The sequence below is a fragment of the Didymella exigua genome (genome assembly GCF_010094145.1).
Source record: "Didymella exigua CBS 183.55 unplaced genomic scaffold M421scaffold_19, whole genome shotgun sequence".
NCBI lineage: Eukaryota > Fungi > Ascomycota > Dothideomycetes > Pleosporales > Didymellaceae > Didymella > Didymella exigua.
In genome coordinates this window covers 190,175-207,274 of record NW_022984793.1, presented here as the reverse complement: position 1 = coordinate 207,274, position 17,100 = coordinate 190,175, and the positions used below count along the sequence as shown (strand labels likewise).

General features: G+C 52.7%; 5 protein-coding genes across 5 annotated transcripts; 3 read left to right on the top strand and 2 right to left on the bottom strand.

Moving 5' to 3' along the window:
- The first annotated feature begins 127 nt into the window (after window positions 1-127).
- Window positions 128-831, top strand: M421DRAFT_187531 (uncharacterized protein). Its single transcript, XM_033587959.1, has one exon. The coding sequence runs from the start codon at window positions 299-301 to the stop codon at window positions 695-697; it is 399 nt and encodes a 132-aa protein (XP_033447210.1). The 5' UTR covers window positions 128-298; the 3' UTR covers window positions 698-831.
- A 290-nt stretch (window positions 832-1,121) lies between these two features.
- On the bottom strand, window positions 1,122-2,951 carry M421DRAFT_102069 (quinate permease; the record flags this gene model as incomplete). The annotated part of the gene is made up of 5 exons (XM_033586718.1): window positions 1,122-1,853; window positions 1,903-2,141; window positions 2,188-2,608; window positions 2,660-2,787; window positions 2,846-2,951. 5 exons carry the CDS (start codon window positions 2,949-2,951, stop codon window positions 1,122-1,124), a joined length of 1,626 nt encoding a protein of 541 aa, XP_033447209.1.
- Window positions 2,952-4,532: 1,581 nt separating this feature from the next.
- M421DRAFT_422191 (MACRO domain-containing protein 1) lies at window positions 4,533-6,003 on the bottom strand. The gene is made up of 2 exons (XM_033593084.1): window positions 5,105-6,003; window positions 4,533-5,053 (listed from the first exon to the last, which is right to left on the bottom strand). The coding sequence occupies exons 1-2, from the start codon at window positions 5,728-5,730 to the stop codon at window positions 4,780-4,782; spliced, it is 900 nt and encodes a 299-aa protein (XP_033447208.1). The 5' UTR covers window positions 5,731-6,003; the 3' UTR covers window positions 4,533-4,779.
- Window positions 6,004-9,973: 3,970 nt separating this feature from the next.
- M421DRAFT_422189 (uncharacterized protein) lies at window positions 9,974-12,321 on the top strand. Its single transcript, XM_033593083.1, has 3 exons — window positions 9,974-10,061; window positions 10,115-10,199; window positions 10,246-12,321. Exons 1-3 carry the CDS (start codon window positions 10,059-10,061, stop codon window positions 11,979-11,981), a joined length of 1,824 nt encoding a protein of 607 aa, XP_033447207.1. The 5' UTR covers window positions 9,974-10,058; the 3' UTR covers window positions 11,982-12,321.
- Window positions 12,322-13,571: 1,250 nt separating this feature from the next.
- Window positions 13,572-16,734, top strand: M421DRAFT_6517 (uncharacterized protein; the record flags this gene model as incomplete). The annotated part of the gene is made up of 3 exons (XM_033596223.1): window positions 13,572-15,239; window positions 15,294-16,523; window positions 16,576-16,734. The coding sequence occupies 3 exons, from the start codon at window positions 13,572-13,574 to the stop codon at window positions 16,732-16,734; spliced, it is 3,057 nt and encodes a 1,018-aa protein (XP_033447206.1).
- Window positions 16,735-17,100: the final 366 nt, after the last annotated feature.

Sequence of the window (17,100 nt, the reverse complement as noted above, 5' to 3'; positions counted from 1 at the left end):
GAGCGCTGTGGGCGCAGACGACGATACCTTCTGGAGTCAGGGCAGGGAAGGATAAGGAGAGAGGAAAGGGATGATAGGTTCCGTCACGGCGCTAGCGTCAGCGAAGTCCCGGTTTGACGTCGTAAACTCCAAAGGCGGTCCGCTGCGCGGATCCTGCAGGCAGTGCAGCAGCAACTGGCGGACGTCTGCGAGGTTGGGTGTTATATGATAAGACTGCTGTTGAAGTGGCGTGGTAAAGCAGTGTTCCTCGATCCGCTCGTAGAAAAGGGGTCGTTCTCATTGTACTCGGTCGGTCGGAATGGTAGTTTCGTATGCATCACCACTATCTTCCCACCCCACAGATGATCTCGCAAACTCTCACAGCCATTTGTATACCCCCGTACCTCATCCTCAGACCCACAAATCCAGCCCAAGAACAGCAATGCTCCACACATCCCCCTCACCATCATTCTTCGTCATCATCCTATTCCCTCACTCCCAAGCCTCCATCACAGATTCTCACACAGATATCACCACATCCCCACCAATCCGCTCGCCACCGGCTTCCACAGCTTCCTCCCAGAACAGCGCAAGCTCGTCAATCACAACCCTAACCACCACTCCCCAGCGACACAAAAACTTGTCTGTCACGTGTCTAGACGCAGGACCAGCGCAGAAGCAAGTCTTGCCGTACACTCTGCGCGAGACGGTTCTATAACCTGGTTATACGTGGAACGCGGGGAGAGGAGCGAGAAAGATTCGTCCAGAAGGGTTGAGCAGCCTGGCGACCTGTGAGAATTGAATGGGGGTGTGGGTGGGTGCGCGGGATATTCGAATCAATGCGTCGTTTCCGGGGAGTACGTCACTTTGTACTCTCAGGTACTAGGAGCGTGCGGCTGCTTGGCCAAGTCGCGGGAGAACGACAGCGCTGCGAGTAAGTCGAGCTTATGATGGAATTGATTGAAAGATCCCCCTTCCAGGGCAAGCACATTGCTTCAGGCAGACACACTGACAAGGGGCCATGGCAGAAGCGAGCAGATTGAGACGGATGGAGTGTATTTCCTATCAACTGTCCTGGCCACGACCATGCATCGTGGACGTCCAACCCAGTCGTTGGTCACTCGAACCGGACCAAACGTGGTCTACATCCCTTTCTGATTCTGCGGAACGCTCTCCGTATACACCACGCCGCTCTTCTCCCCCAACTTGCCCCGCGCAACCTCATACTCATCCACGAACAGCTGCTTCCCGCGGATCTGGGCCCAAACGGCCTTGTGCACGGGAGTCAGGAAGAGGGCGTCCATTTCCTCAAGCGTAATGCCCTTGGTCTCGGGCACGAAGAAGAAGCTCCAGATGCCCATGGCGACGAGAATGGAGGCAAAGAAGAAGTACGCGCCGTACCCGAGGTCGCTGATCATGTAGGGCGTGGAGCGGGCGATGATGAAGGATCCGAGCCAGGTGTCGGCGGTGGTGAGGGAGACGCAGAGCATGCGGATGTCGAGGGGGAAGATCTCGGATGCGTACGTCCACGTGATGCCCTGCCACGTCGCGCAAATGATAAACGCGTTGATGTACACGCACACCATGGCAAGATAGCCCCAGCCGTCGCGGTTGATGGTTCCTGCAGCAGCGGCGGCGGCAGGGTCAGCCTTCATGACGTACCCGCCAATATACCACATGGGAATGCAGCCAAGGGCGGCGCCCCAGATGAGACCCTTGCGACGACCCACTCGTTCAACAACGACGAAGGTGAAGGTGCACATGCCAAGCGTCTTTGCAATACCGTAAAAGCCGGTGGAGAAGAGCTTCAGGGAGGTCCCGGATATGCCAAGGGTTTCGAAGATGCGAGGAGCGTAGTAGGTGATGATGTTAACCTGATAGGGTCAGCTAGGATTGAGTGATTCATGGCTGGCGGTGACTTACTCCAGTGAATGACTGCAAGAACATGAGAGCGAGACCGATGGCCATGCGGTTACGCACGCCCTTCTGGAATAGCTTCTTGAACTGAGCCTTCTTGCTCATGCGGTTGGTACTGCGCTCTTCGACTTGTGCGCGGATCTCACTCATTTCATGCTGAATGTATGCGTGTGATGAGTCGAGGTTACGAAGTTTCGTCAGGATCTTTTCAGCTCCTTCGAAATTGTCCCCGCGGGCCAGCCACCCTATACGCGATTAGCAGCCGCGAAGTATTGAAGGAGAAGTACTTGCTTGGAGACTCCGGACACCAGGCAACACCCATGAGCAGCAAAAGACCAGGGATGAGCTGAATGGCGAGCGGGACTATCCACTGGGCTTGTCTCTCGACGTCGATGGTTCGATCGCAGGCGTAGTTGATCCAGAAGCCAAGCATACCCCCACCTTGCGAAGCGATCTCAAAGATACCAATGAGACGACCCCGAACAGAGGGTGGGGCAATTTCGGCGATGTAGACGGGCACTGTCATAGATGATGCACCGATGCCCAAGCCAGCTACGGCTCGGCCAGCGTAGATCATGTTCAGTTTACCCTGAGCTGCCGTCATCAGCGTGCCTCCGATGAGGAAGACGGATGAGGCGATAATCATCGTTTTCTTTCGACCGAGCTTTTCCGCAAGTGGGAAGGCGAAGAGGGCGCCGAAGAAGCAGCCGGCCTATGTAGGAGTCAGTGGTTGTGTTTCAGCCGCGAAGATATGTGTATATACCTGGAAAGTAGAGACTATATTACCCTGAATCGTATCGCGCTGATTCTGAGGGATGTTGATGGTCCCAAAGTCGCGTCTAAACGAGTCTAGGGCCATGGTTCCGCCAATGACGGCGGTATCGTAACCCACTTGAACTGATGTCAGTACATACTCACTTCAGACCAGTTTATTAAGATAGTCACTTACTGGCTAGGGCCGACATGGAGGCAATACAGGCGATGACATGGAGGCGCCAGTTCCTCACCTCCGGAGGATCTAACGTGCCAGATGCATGAGTGGTAAAACAGCCCATTCCAGGGAGTACTTGTTGAAGGGGTATTGGAGGATCGAAAGCGATTTGATTAATTTGAACAAAAGCGTTTACCGTCAGGAGCGAAGCTTGAGCACCCAAAAGTCGTAGGACACGGCGTTCTTATACGCATCTCCGTGATCACACACCGATGTGTCGTGCCACACATGTCGGCCTCAGAAATGTTACCCTCCCCGTTTTCCGAACCACACAACGCGGGGTGAAGTGCATTAGGATTACACATCCTGCCATACCATGCCGCACACCTTCTCAGTTCAGAAATCACCATTGACTATCGCAGGAAATCTGGGGTTTAGTAGCTTGGCTGCTGACGGGGTGATGGCTTGACTGGCATCTTGGCAGGAAGGGGCAGATCTAATTGGAAGAGAGAGGTCGAAGCATGCAGCAAGTCTGCTTCGCAGGCGGAACCGTTGGTACCTATTGTGAGTTATGTGGAGCTCGATAAGACGGCAATGGCGCTACCCCGCGACGTCAGTGGCTAGCAGATGCGGGGGAGACCGGCTGTAGACGGCGTGCCTCAAAGAGTATACCTCGTCAAACGACGAGGCGTGCTGGAAATCCATGATTTTTCCTTCTCCTCATTCGGAAAGGGCAGGGGGCTTTATACTTCTTCTGTGGGGCATGCTGAGGACTGTGTCAATGGCTGTCTGCGTTTCCTGTAGTCCTTTGCCCCTTTGCGCCGTTGCTGAGGCTGTCGCGCTGCAATCTTTGCTGAAGTCGGACATCCGACCTACAGGGCGTGACTACCGGAAGCATAGCTTCGCATGACCAAGATGATTGTCGCGAATGATTCGCAAATCTCCATGCAGGGTGGCTGATTTCCCCACTCTACATTCGTTACGGCAGATGACAACCGCTAACAACGGCCATGCAACGTCTGAATGTTGCAACCTCAGCGAAATATACGAGGATAAGCCGGCACTACCTGTTCAGACATCCAGATCGGTTTTCTATCCATTACCTTGACTGCGTAGCTGTCAGCTAATGACTTGAGCGGGAGCCAGCGACTGGACGTATGAACATAGTCAGCACGGCCGCGGATACTTACTCCAATTTATCCGCGTCCGTTGGACTCAGCGACTCTGTTCGGTATGATTGCCGCGTGAATGTGACCGCGGGGCGCCTTCGGCTAAATACACCTCGAGACGAGGAACTCCCGCTGAGCCTCACGGTGCGCGGCGCTCGAACAGTTGTCGCTATTATTACCCGCGAGAAGCGCTTTCGAAATCTCGACAGTTTCATACCCGCCACCAATACCCATTCACCCCAGTTATGTTGACTTATTCTCTGGAGGATATGCGGATCTCCAAGATGAGTCCCTTGTTCGATGTGTAGATGGCGCGCACTTGGCGATGCATGCGCCACTTCGTCGATCAGGGATAGTGGACAGGACAGCTCACCCCACACACTCGGCAGCTGCCCGAATGTGGGGCGACTACGGGGTCCAGCGTCTGAGTGCAGATCGTTGGGATGGCTGTCCTCAACATTGCTACTAGTAGTACCCCATGTATTTGAAGCTTAAATTTATCCACTTGGTTCTCCACAGTCACTGAGATGGTTCTTCGGGTGCATCGACTGTGCCATATCTGTCAATGCCAGCAGGAATAAATAAAGGTGCGATCGCTGGTGATTGTCCAGGTCAAGTAGTTGTTATGTCGTATCATTCGTTCGGCATCCCCATTCCACCGTATCCAGGGTATAATTCTTGTTGCTCCTTGAACGCCAGTGCTAATCGAAAAGGTAGGAAACATCGAAAGCTGCTCTTGATAGATATCCTCCAAAATGTGAGAGGCCAGAGTCTCTTTCAGAGCTACTTAGATTTCGCACCGTCCGTGCCCTCCTTGTATATGACGACAAAGTCATCATCCGAACCTTCCTCGGTCTTCTGTTTCTTCTGCGAAGGCTGATCGGCATCATCGGCATCCACGGGCTCGTCGGTGGGAGCATCAGGGAGCTGCGACAAAACGTCCGGAGTTGCTCGTAAGCCTTGAACCTCCTCTTGCTCTTCCTCTGTATCGTACTCCAGCTCGTTAGTGGCCGTGGCTTCGACTTCGGTCTCGGAGGTTCCAGGAGGGAAGAATGTGCTGTTCTACTGTAAGTATGTGGGCCAAGATCTTGCGTCTGGGAATACTTACGGAATGTTCTTGAAGTATGCATCTTCGTCTTTCTGGAGAAAGTTGCAGAAGATGATGCGCTCAAGCACGTCTGCCTTCTCGCCCTCCTCCAGGAACTTGCGTACAGTCTCCAGTGCGACCAAGCTGGCTTCACTGCTGGGGTATCCATACACGCCTGTGCTCAGAGCTGAGAACGCAATGCTCTTGCAGCCAGTGTCAACTGCCAGCTGCAGACTTGTCTTATAGCAGCCAGCCAGTAGTTGTGCTGCCTCATCCTTGTTCTTGTTCCAGTAGATCGGCCCCACAGCGTGGATGATCTTTTCTGCGGGCAGTTCGTAGCCATCTGTGATTTTCGCGCTGCCAGTCTCGCAGCCGCCGAGTGTGCCGCACTCATCGAGCAGCTCCGGGCCTGCCGCACGGTGAATCGCGCCGTCAACGCCGCCTCCACCGAGCAATGACGTATTTGCGGCGTTCACGATCGAGTCGACGGCGAGCGTGGTGATATCTTGGCGAATGATACTGATTCTGTCGTTGTATGCGGCGTTTGGTGTGTGCTCTGGGCTGCTGTCTGCTGTGGGTTCGATTTTGTTCAGCTTGTACAGCAGCGAGAGCGTTGGAATCTGGTCGAGTGGCACAGAAGAGGCCATCTTTGATTGGCCGCTGAAGGGCTTACTGGGTGGCTTCGCGAGGTAATAGGCACTGGTCATGACGCGTCTGGTGATAGCACGTAATATGCAAGTGTGTGGTGGTTGAAAAAGGGAAGCTTCAGTCGCGGGTTTGGGAAGGAGCTCATGCGGGGCGGGTCGATAGCGTGCAGGGCTGTGGCTTTGCATCACAGGTGGCGTAGGATTATTGCAGCTGCACGCTAGGGGTGAAGCCGCATTCGCTAGTGACTATATGCAGACCATGGAACAACAAGTGGCATGGAGAAGCGAGTCAGGGAAGACACAGGGGCTAGTGAGGCCGCGATGTAGCATAAGCAGTGTAGTAGCAGATCATCGTTAGTAGCCCTTTCGGCTCGGCCGCCGGGCGTAAATAAATTGTGTGTGTGTGTATATGCAGACCACCACAACGCGATTTTCATATGAGGGGTCCTCCACTGTTCCACAATCTTGCAAATTGTGAAATCAGACTTTGGCTTGTGTCGATCTCACTCGTCCAGGGTTGAAAACTGACTCGGTTCTCACCAAGTTTTCTATTGTGGCGGCTCTTCGGGCCACCGATTGTCCACGTGTGCCATCGTACTGGCTCAGTAAGAGTAGTGCCGCCAGGTACCCATAGTCCTGACAGGCGGGAAGCTTGTCTCTCCTCACCAGTGGCCGATCGTAAGTCCAGTCGGCATAGCTCGTGGAGTTCGGCGCGCAGCGCTTCGTCTTGTCGTGCTGTAGCGTAGTCTGATGCTCTTACCGTATGTAAATGCGGCTACCAAATCCCTACGTGCGATACTCATGCACCAGCTTAGTGCATTGTAGATCGCCCAACCGTACTGCGTATGCAAGTACCAGATACTCACGCAAGTACATGTCCGTTACTCCTGGAGTCCAGTACCTCTTCCGTAGACAGAAAAGATGTTCCAGGACTGTCGTACGTCCGTCACGTGCTGCTATCGTGAGAGCATTGTGTCCGTTTAGATCCTCATGCTCGATATCGACAGCAGTGACAATCTCCTGCTTTAGGCACGGGAGTCCTGCAACCAGGCATTTCATCACACCAAAATGAGAGCCGCAAGCAGCATACCAGAAAGGAGTTCGGTTTTGACCATCGAGTTGATCAAGGACATGCATGTACTGGACTTCATCCTTCTGAGGACGCATCTTGTTGATAATATGACTGGCCATGTCCACGCGACCGTGACATGCTGCAATATGCAAGAGTGATTGATTGTTGAGACACAGCCGGTGGATGTCTGCGCCCAATTGGGAAAGTGCGAGGAACGAGCCAACGCTGCCTTGACGAACGGCGACATGCAACACGGTCCGACCAGAAATGACAGCGCAATCTACAGCTTGAACCGAGAAATCGATTGAACGACCAAATGCTTCTGGCGAGAAGTGAATTAAACTGGAAGACTTCGCGGGGCCGGACCGCTCCCACTGAAAGGCGACACCAGCATCGGAAAGGGTGTGAAAGCTCAGATGTCCGAAGAAATCTTGATGTCTGTCGCCGCGTATCTGTTTCGCAACAGCCGGGATGCGGGCAAGAGCTTTCGGTATGAACATCTGACAACCTCTTCAAGATGCCGGAGACGAGAACGGTAGATTGGAGTTCCGCAACATTGTGTCCAGATCTTTTGTGAATTGATCCTTGCACGACAGTAGACTCATAATCTTATCTTGCGCAAAAACCACGCCTTTGTGTAGCAATTTCGTCAGAAGCACGTAAACTATGTTGCTGTGACCGACCCTTTGGAACAGGGCGATGCTAGCCCGAGCTTCGCTCAAGGATATATCATCTTTGCCCTATGTATACTCTAGGCGAAAATAAGGGATCGTTAATGCATTGAATGCATCATGTGCTGGGGCAAGCATGATCCCACCACTGCAAGCAAGCATTCTTGTTCTGACCATGCGGGCCAGAACTTTGTATTTATTGACGATCGCCTCAAGCACGGGAATGTGTTCTTCAGTGTGTTCCAGGTAAGCATCGCGGCGACTAGGCTGTAGCATGGTAACGGCTATATCTACGATTTCGCGCTTATAGCCATAAGGACGACGGAGTGTATGCTGAGAAGGAGTATACTGCCGCGTTTCAATCTCGATGGGGAACAAGCTTGGCTGACTGCAAACTCACGCGTCTTTCGAGCAGTCTGCTTGGGGTACAGCCGTTGCAGGCGTAAGCATGCTAGGTAGTGCAGAGACAGATTCCATGGAGACAAAGACTTTCGAGTCGACATGTTGATGTTGCGGTAAGTGTTCCAGAGGATTGCGAGGCTTTCCATAATAGGTCTCTGATTGCTTCTTGTCGTTCCGTCTTAAGGACATCAGTGTCGGTCTTGAGCAAGGTTCTTTCTCTCAATACACTTCTCGCATCGAGCTGGTCAAGGTCCATTCCTGAGGGGACTGAATGAGCACTACATGTCTGTCAATACGTGGCACCACACCAACCTGTACCGCTGACTTACAAATATCTTCGACTTCCCACAAAAGTAGCATCTGGGCTTCGTCTTACGATCCGATGGTTTCGGCTCCTTGAAGGGCTGCGTAAAGTCTGACATGCTGAGAGGCTCCGAGCCTACTGTCGACACTAAGAGTGGAATCTACAGACTGAAAAGCGTTTTTGAGGATAACATATTCTTCGAGGCTTGCAAGAAATGCTTTCGTGGCGACCTTACATACCGGTAAAGCGTGAGCGACGACTAGAATCCGCGGCGCGGAAAGTGGAACACTTGCCGGCGCGCGAGATGGTTCTTGGGTGCGGCGGGCGCAAGCTGCGATCATCTGAAGTATAGCCACTCTGCACACGACAACCAACATCCCCATGCAGCTGGCTGGCCTTAATGATGTCGCAAGGATCGCCGGGACGTGCTTGTTACATGGGCAGTTTATCATAAATAGCAAATGTCTGCAGGTGAATCGACAATAACAGTTCGCTTTGCCACAATTCTGTCACGGTTAAGACGAACTTACTCAAGGGAGTAAAAGGTTGACCTTTTGCTCCGCGACAGGTGACCGCAAGCGAGCCTGACACCCCACCAAAAAGACGCCAAAGAACACTGCGCAAGAGAGCTAAGAAGCTAAGTGCCAGAGGTTAAGGGCACAGACGTAGAACGCTAGACGTGTGGAGCAGAATATACAGGGCATGTTGCGTCACGACCTACATGTACAGAAAACCTTGAAAAGCTACCAGCTCTACGCGATTGCTACGATCTGGGGGGTGGGGGGGGGGGGGGGGGGGGGGGGGTGTATTTACTCCCTTGAGTAAGTTCGTCTTAACCGTGACATATTCCTTGCTGGAGACAGAGTACCATTTACTTCAATCTCCATACTTGTCCCGGTCGCTAGTTTTTGTTGTGAGAACTTCATTCAAGCGCAACTCTACCGAGAGGTCAGCATGGAGGCTATCGTGTAAGCCAAACACTTGGCTATTGCCTCGACTGATGGTCCCAGTGTGTTGGAGATACTGTTCGCCGAACTCTCGGTCCTCGTTGGGAGTCTTCCTGTAGTAATCGGCCTCTTGCAATTGCTCAAAGGCCGAAGGCGCCGGCAGTCATAGAGAAACGACAACATCCACGAGCTAGAGGCTATAATGCCCCAGGTACTTTACCCAGTTGGTACTTGCCAACTGGTTTACTGATACATGTGTAGATATGGATTTGCGAAAGCCCTGTGAGCGCTACAGAGAACGAATCTCCTGGTGTGTTGAGGTACAAATGAGCTGACCCATACCTAGTATCACCGTCAACCATCGGCTGATCCGGTGGCTTTTCAATATGGGTCATAGACGCCGACTGCAACATCTTTCGTAAAGTCCAATTCGTGATGATGACCTGACTGTCGGCAACCGAGGAAACGACGGTCTACTCTACCATCGAAATACGGCGGATATGATGCCAGAAGCTAGAACGTTATAGGTGCTCGTTGAAAATAATAGAGTGGAAGCGGGTAGCACGGCAAGCTTCGACACATAGACAAGCTGGGTCCGGAACCCGGCATCTTGGATGTCGTAATTGTAATTGCCGGAGCTCGTCGAAGATTTTCAAAGCTCGACGTGCTGAGCCTCGAAAAGACATAAGGAAAAAGAGTGTTCGTAAGGAGGCAATGTCAGCGATGGTGATGGTGGTGCAAAGGGCGGGTGGGGTTTGGTGGAGTCGCAGGCTCACGCTTCCAAAAGCTTGTTGCCCCGCTAGATCAAACAGGGATGACGTCGCTTCGAACCAGGAACCAGGAAGGCGCGTTGCTCTCCACACGAACGCCAGGACTCGACATGTTGCGCGACTTACTCCTGAAGAGCTGACACGGAATCCTCACATCTCACAATGGTAATCGACGATCACGGGATGCGCGCCGCACCGCAAGGCTGACATGGCACCAGGCTTCAATACTGCGGCAGATTGTCGCCGGCCCACGTGCGCGGCACGCTGAAGCTGGCCTCGACATGTGCTATGTCACAGACAATAGTACAGGACCTACCGTATATCTTGAGACTCTCCTGACTGTTCATAGTCATCGCCACATCAGGCCCCAGCGGCACATATCCTCAGCGCGCATACCGAAATCCTCTCGACTCCCTCGTGAAGTTCCTCGACTCAAAACATGGCGAAGACTGGGCGATATGGGAGTTTCGTGCTGAAGGTACTGGCTATCCAGACAGCGAGGTCTACAATCGCGTATATCACTACCCCTTTCCCGATCACCATCCGCCGCCCTTCGCCCTCATACCAAACATCATGGCCAGCATGCGCAACTGGTTGAAGGCAAAGGAAGGGCGCGTTGTTGTTGTTCACTGCAAAGCCGGGAAGGGCCGATCAGGTACAGCGAGCTGCAGCTACCTGATGAGTGAGGAAGGCTGGCCCATGGAGAAGGCCCTACAGCGATTCACAGAGCGGCGCATGCGGCCTGGCATGGGCTACAAGGGCGTCAGCATCCCAAGTCAGTTGCGATGGCTCACTTATGTTGATCGCTGGACAAAACACGGCAAGATGTACGTTGAGAGGCAGGTCGAAATTCTGGAAGTGCACTGCTGGGGTCTGAGAGACGGCGTCAAGATCCAGATCGAGGGCTTTGTTGAGGACGGCAAGCTTATCAAGAACTTCCACACATTCACCAAGGAGGAACGAGAGATCGTGAGGGGCGAAGTAAAGACAACAGGTATGGCACAAGCAGTCCACGAGGTCATGTACAAGAATGGTTTGGCCGGGTCATCTGGCAAGGCCAATGCACAGGTCGATGGCCAGAGTGAATCCAAGAACGCCAGCAGGTCCTCTCTGGAGACACCACGAAACGCAGATGGCGCCGCGACGCCTAGGGAAAACTCGAAAGAGAGCCTCACACCAGGTACGGGCGATGTCGTCTTCCGGCCTTCAAAGCGCGTTGTGCTGCCCACGAACGATATCAATATCGACGTCGAGCGTCGCAACAAAGCTGCTTTCGATCTCACAATGGTCACCGCAGTCGCACACGTTTGGTTCAACACATTCTTCGAGGGCAGCGGCGCGGAGAAGAACGGGACAGCAGACGAATCCGGTGTCTTCGAGATCGACTGGAGCGCAATGGATGGCATCAAGGGCTCATCACGCAAGGGCACACAGGCTTTTGAGCGCATCGCTGTCGTCTGGCGCGCACTCAGCGCTGAGGAGGGGCGGCCTGGTGTCCTCATTACAGAGCCAAAGGAAGGCGAGGAAGTGCGACAAACAGGACCCACAGACTGGAAGGGTACAAAGGGTGTCGAGCCGAGCGAGGGCAAGGATCTTGGCCTGAGATCTTCGAGCCCAGACAACTTAGAGCTCGACGTCAACCAAACAGAGGCCATCAAGAGGGCGAACGAGAAGAACAAAACAACAGTGCCAGTACCTGATCGCAGGAATAGTGACGAGAGCGACGACAGCGACACAAGAGATGTTCGATCGCACGGCCCCAACGGCGAGGAGGTCCTTCAGTACCCAAGATCAACAAGAACAAGCATAGAAGCCAGTGATAAGAAGAGCGACTCATACACAACAGCCTCACAACCCACAATATTAAGTCAGACGGATGGTGTAGCGGCGACAACATCGAGGCCTTCTTCCAGAGGGTCGCACAGAGGCGCAAGCCACGTTGAGAAGCTGATTGATAACGTCAAATATCACGTTTCTGGGGCTGCATCAACCAGTGAGCTGCCTGACGGCAGACCTGAGAGCGAGATGAAGAGCGCGAAAGAACACCAACTTGGACATCTGGGAAAGAGCAAGCTGTCGAACTGAGGCGTGCCAATGCGGCTCGACCAGAAGCCCGAGTGACCTCCAGCACAACGTGCCATAGGACGAGGCTCTGGCTGCTGATGGTTTGGGGACTCGATTTTAAAAAAAAAAAAGTGGTGCAGCGTATCAGGTTCGTGCACGAAGCACTTTCGCGTAGACGCTGCAGCTTGCGGGTGCATTGCAGGCGCGTTGTGTTGTGTACAGCACGGGCGCACGTGCTAGTGGGTATCGACTTCCCTCCTGTGTTGAAGGCGAATCGTTTTGCTTTGCTTTCGATATACCATTGTAGCAACAACGTCATGCTTATTTACCGATCAATTGTGCTGCGCATGTTCGTTCTGGGGGATCTTCTCGATCTTGAAGGTGTACTTTCGTTGAGGTTGCCACCAAAGTGAGGCGAACGCCTGCCGCCTGCTCGCCTGCCATTCCGAACCTCCTCCCTCAACTGTTACTAGCAGCCAGTAGCTTCAATCACAACCATTCTGTGTCACCACCGCTGCATAGGCTACGCCTCAATTTAGAATTCCGTCAGCAAGACCGGCATCACATACGTGTACATGTAAGATGGACTCGTGCCTACGCGGTGCAGGGCGAATGTCGCCGCGGCAGAAGGCGCTACAAAGCCTGTCGCCGCGAAGCGTCAGCATAGAAGCATAAGAACAGGTCGATACCCTCACCAGAATGATTATAGAACCACACAATTCTCCAAAGAATTAGGCAACTTCGAAACATTTACCGGTCAACCTCGGGTCCACCGAACGTCAATTGCGCAATCGCAACCCCGGCGAGGCTGAAAGCATCGAGGACAGGCTGACAGCCACGCAACCCCACAAGATTCGCCAACCCATCTGATCGGTCACCCTCCGTATCACACTTCATGCAAGCCATCCTGCATCCAAGAGCGAATCTAATCTGGCCACCACTCTAATCAGAACTTGGGCTCAAGTGTGGCCTATGATAGTGCCCCTGCTGACTCAGAGCCGCATCCCATCGCAGCCTATATTTACTCCAAGAAGGCGGGGTAAGAGGGATTGAAAGCTCTCAATAGCGTGCAGCCTTATGGTCGAGGAATACCCTAGCGTCGCGACTATCTAGGACTAGAAAAGCATCGTTACAACTTCTGCCTTTGCAGGGCACCTCTGTGCGCCGTTGCTGCAATAGTCTGCAAGAACCTACGAGAAGCAAGAGATATTGAATCAGGCTGACTGTCTAACATTGCCTTGCTTGCAAGACAAGAGGTGGACGCCTGCAGTGTTTACGACTATAAGGTTCGTGAGCGTTTGACCTCGTTTTTACCAGTTCACATCCTCGAGTAAACTTCTACACCGCCGCCTTCAACTTCACCACACGAATCGCCTCACGAAACGTTTGTGAAAATATATTCGGATTTGACCACCGATTGAGATATACATCTCTGCCACTCGATCATCGATGAGTGATCCACAAAGCGCGGAATCAACTCCAAAGATTCCTCCTCTCCCTCCACCAGCGAACATCAAGCTTTCAGAAACTTCGAGCTCATCACCTGTCACCCTACCAACACCTTCAGTATTATCGGAGTTAGATCATATCTCTCTTGACGGCACCTCCAGCATGGGTGCAAGCCAAGATCAAGTCGAGATTCAGAAGGCCGAGGTTCCGCCACCGAAGGTGGAACAAGAGACAGCAGTTGCGCCACCACTGCCAATTCCCCAAGTCCCCGACACGACCACCGGCGACTCTAAGGCTGACTCTTCTACAAAGAAGACTAAGTCAGAGAAGACCAAGCAAGGCAAGAAGAAGACCAAGAAATCCAAGAGCAAGAACATCGATTCATCCGCTTCCGATAGCGATGCAGACAGCGAGTCGGAAGATAGCACTGATGACGAGAAAGAGAACCGCAAGAAGAAGCGGAAAGAGGTGGCTAAGAAGACAGCAGTGAAAAAGAAGGCGACGAAAGGGAGAGCCGGTAAGAGTAAGAGTAAGAGCAAAAGCAAGAGCAAAAGCAAGAAGAAGGGCAGGAAAGTAGACTTGAGTGATCACTCCAGCGATAACTCATCAAGCGACTCCTCGGACTCAGACGCCGACTCCAGTTCAAATTCGGACTCGGAAGATACGAAGAAGAAGAGCCGACGCAAGGCTGCGAAGGCAAAAGCCAAAGCCAAGTCCAAGAAGCAGAAGAAGACCAAAAAAATCGAGAGCTCGACTGACGGTAGTGACTCGTCCTCATCATCCTGCTCCTCCAGCTCTTCCAGCAGCGACTCTGCCACTGATTTTGACGATGTGAAGGCCAAGCGCAAACGTGCCACAGCTAAACGCAAAGTCAGGCAACTCGTGGAAGATGATGGCTCTGCATCTGAGGGTCCGGTGACAGTCCATACTAGTGACAGCAGTGCTCCACCTCTTCCCCACGATGACATCAATACCCAGGTGACGAAGGTGAATGCAATCCTCCAAAACCTCAAGATGCAACAACTCGCCGCAGTGACTGCCGCAACTGCTGGTATCACTCCGCCAATCCCGAAGGCACCAGTCAAGAAGAATACGCACGAGTTCAAGCGCGTCGATCAAGTCTGGGACACCAAACTCCGTGACTACAAGCTCATTGAGAGCACGGCCGAGCAAAAGGATGAGTTTGAGTGTGTCTTCACTGTGCGCCGACGCTTCAACTGGGAAGGCAAACTCGGTGAGACACTCGTAGACATCAAGTCCAAAGCATTGAGGGGCGTTTTGCAAGTCGTCCTGAAGGAGTGCAAATGTGTCAGTCTCGTTGAAGACATACCTGAGATCGACCCACATATCCTGTATCACTATTACGACGAAATCAAGAAGTACGCGAGGAAGACATTGAAGCCAAAGCTCAAGCGTGCCAAGAAGGCGAAAGACCAGAAGCAACTTGCACAGGAGGTTGCCCAATGTAAGTTGCTCTTGGGATACATCGACAAGGACTTCGCTGCGACTAGAAAGGCTCTAAAGCCGTTGCTGAAAGCAGGCACCATCACTTATGACCTAACCTGGGCGCTGTTCAAGCCGAACATCATTGTGTACACTCCTACATACGGCAATAAAGAGGACCCGAGGTGTTTTAGGGTCGAACAGTGTTCTGAGTATGAGAGCTGGCTGAGCGGCGCCAAGTCTTGCTGCATCGATGGCAAATACCTCGAGTATGACGGTCAGACGTTTGGGCTTGGCGATCACCAGGCCGAGATCAAGTCTTTCAAGGGTCACAAGAAGATCACCAGCATGGTCGCATACCCACTGAAGTATCACAAAGACCCTAAGGTAAGCTCATCCCAATGAACCTTTCCAACCTCACACTGCTAACTGACCAAACAGGGTATCAGAGCACTCTTGATAGAGCGAGGCAAGAAGTTCATTGCACTCCAGGGTATGAACTATCGCTTGCAGAAGGGCATCGCCTACCAAAAGGTGAAGAACATGATCGCTAAGTATAATATTAACGGCCGTATTATGGTTGATCCTGCAATCTTCCGCCGCATACAGCCAAATTATCCTCTCTCCTACATCAAGCCGGACGAGTTGAATCGAGAAGATGAGGAGGCTGAGGATGCGATGAGCGACGATTGCTGTTGTTCAAGTGAGGAAGATGATGGCCTGTCAGAGAGCGAGAAGCCTGAAAAAGACCCAATGCGTGTTGTCATGTGGAAAGACAGCAAGGGTAAGAAGCATCTTCTTCAGGTGCCCCAGAGCATGATCGATGCCGAAAACGGTGTCGGTAACAACGAGACCACCAAACTCGAGATTGACGACGAGGGCAATATGGCCAACCACATCTTCACTGAAGAGGAACTGTTGATCGCTTCTCCTGTCGTCTTGGGCTTCGCGTTCTCCGAGAAGCTATGGCTCGAGTTCTCACTCTCTGGTATAGAGGACATCCAATGGAACGCCGAAGCATTCGGCTCACTAGTTTTACCGGACAAAATCAAGTCCAACCTTAAGGGCCTTGTCTCTTCCCATCGTTTCAACGCCGCCCGCACCATTGACGATGTCATCCAAGGCAAAGGCAAGGGTCTCAATGTTGTACTGCACGGCCCACCAGGAGTCGGCAAGACACTCACCGGCGAGTCGATCGCAGAGTACCTCAAGTGCCCTCTCTACGCCGTCTCAGCTGGCGAACTTGGTACCAACTCCGGCAGCCTCGAACGCGACCTAAACCGCATCATGGACATCACGCACTCATGGGGTGCGATCCTGCTTCTCGACGAAGCCGACGTATTCCTCGAGGCGCGCATGCCGCACGATATCCACCGTAACAGTCTCGTCTCGGTCTTCCTGCGTCTTACGGAGTACTACCAGGGCATTTTATTCTTGACTACCAATCGCGTCGAGACTTTCGATGAGGCCTTCCAGAGCAGGATCCACATGGGCATCCGCTACGAAAGCCTCAAACCTGCGGCGAGGAAGAGGATCTGGCAGCACCACATCGGTAAGGTGGAGAAGATGGCTGTTACCGAGAGCAAAAATAGGGAGGGCGATCAGAATGTGAAGACTTTCACAGAAGATGACTTCAATGAGTTGGCGAAGAGGAACCTGAACGGTCGACAGGTATGTGCTCTCTTATGAGGGGGTATTTGGATTCCGCTGATATGTTGTGTAGATCAAGAACACGGTCAAGACTGGCCAATCTATCGCGCTGTCGGAAGAAGTGGCGTTTAGTATGGAGCATCTCAAGCGTGTGCTTGAGGTTGCTCAGGCTTTCGAGGACGATATGCGTGGTGGGAAGGGTTATCGCGATGCCATGCAGCACTACACCTAAGTTGGGCACAAACTCCGAAGGGAACCGGGCTTTAATACCCATGCCAATTCGATTCTCCTACAATGCTCGGGCACATGTCGACTATACTCAGCGGTGAAAAAGTGCGAGGCTGATGGATAGTTTTGGGAGAAATTGAAGAGGTGGGGACTTGAGAAATGAAAAGCATCAAGACTGTGCTAGACAACGGCCGATTACACGGGTATGTGCGTCTCCTACAAGTGGTAAGGACTCCCATCTCAGGCAATGCATACGTTAGGGAAGAATTATAGAGGCAGGGCAGCACGTGATCAAGAGAATTGCCCCAGAGGCTACGTTTTTGGAGCTCCTCTTGGTCTGCCGGTGATGACGCTGAACACGTATGCGCTT

Bases quoted from the DNA above. Each gene is read 5' to 3' on its own strand.
- M421DRAFT_187531 (XM_033587959.1), top strand. From the start codon at position 299: ATGGTAGTTTCGTATGCATCACCACTATCTTCCCACCCCACAGATGAT.
- M421DRAFT_422189 (XM_033593083.1), top strand. The intron at 10,200-10,245 runs GTACAGGACCTA...GACTGTTCATAG, and splicing joins GTGCTATGTCACAGACAATA to TCATCGCCACATCAGGCCCC.
- M421DRAFT_422191 (XM_033593084.1), bottom strand. From the start codon at position 5,730: ATGGCCTCTTCTGTGCCACTCGACCAGATTCCAACGCTCTCGCTGCTG. The intron at 5,054-5,104 runs GTAAGTATTCCC...ACAGTAGAACAG, and splicing joins GCATACTTCAAGAACATTCC to CACATTCTTCCCTCCTGGAA.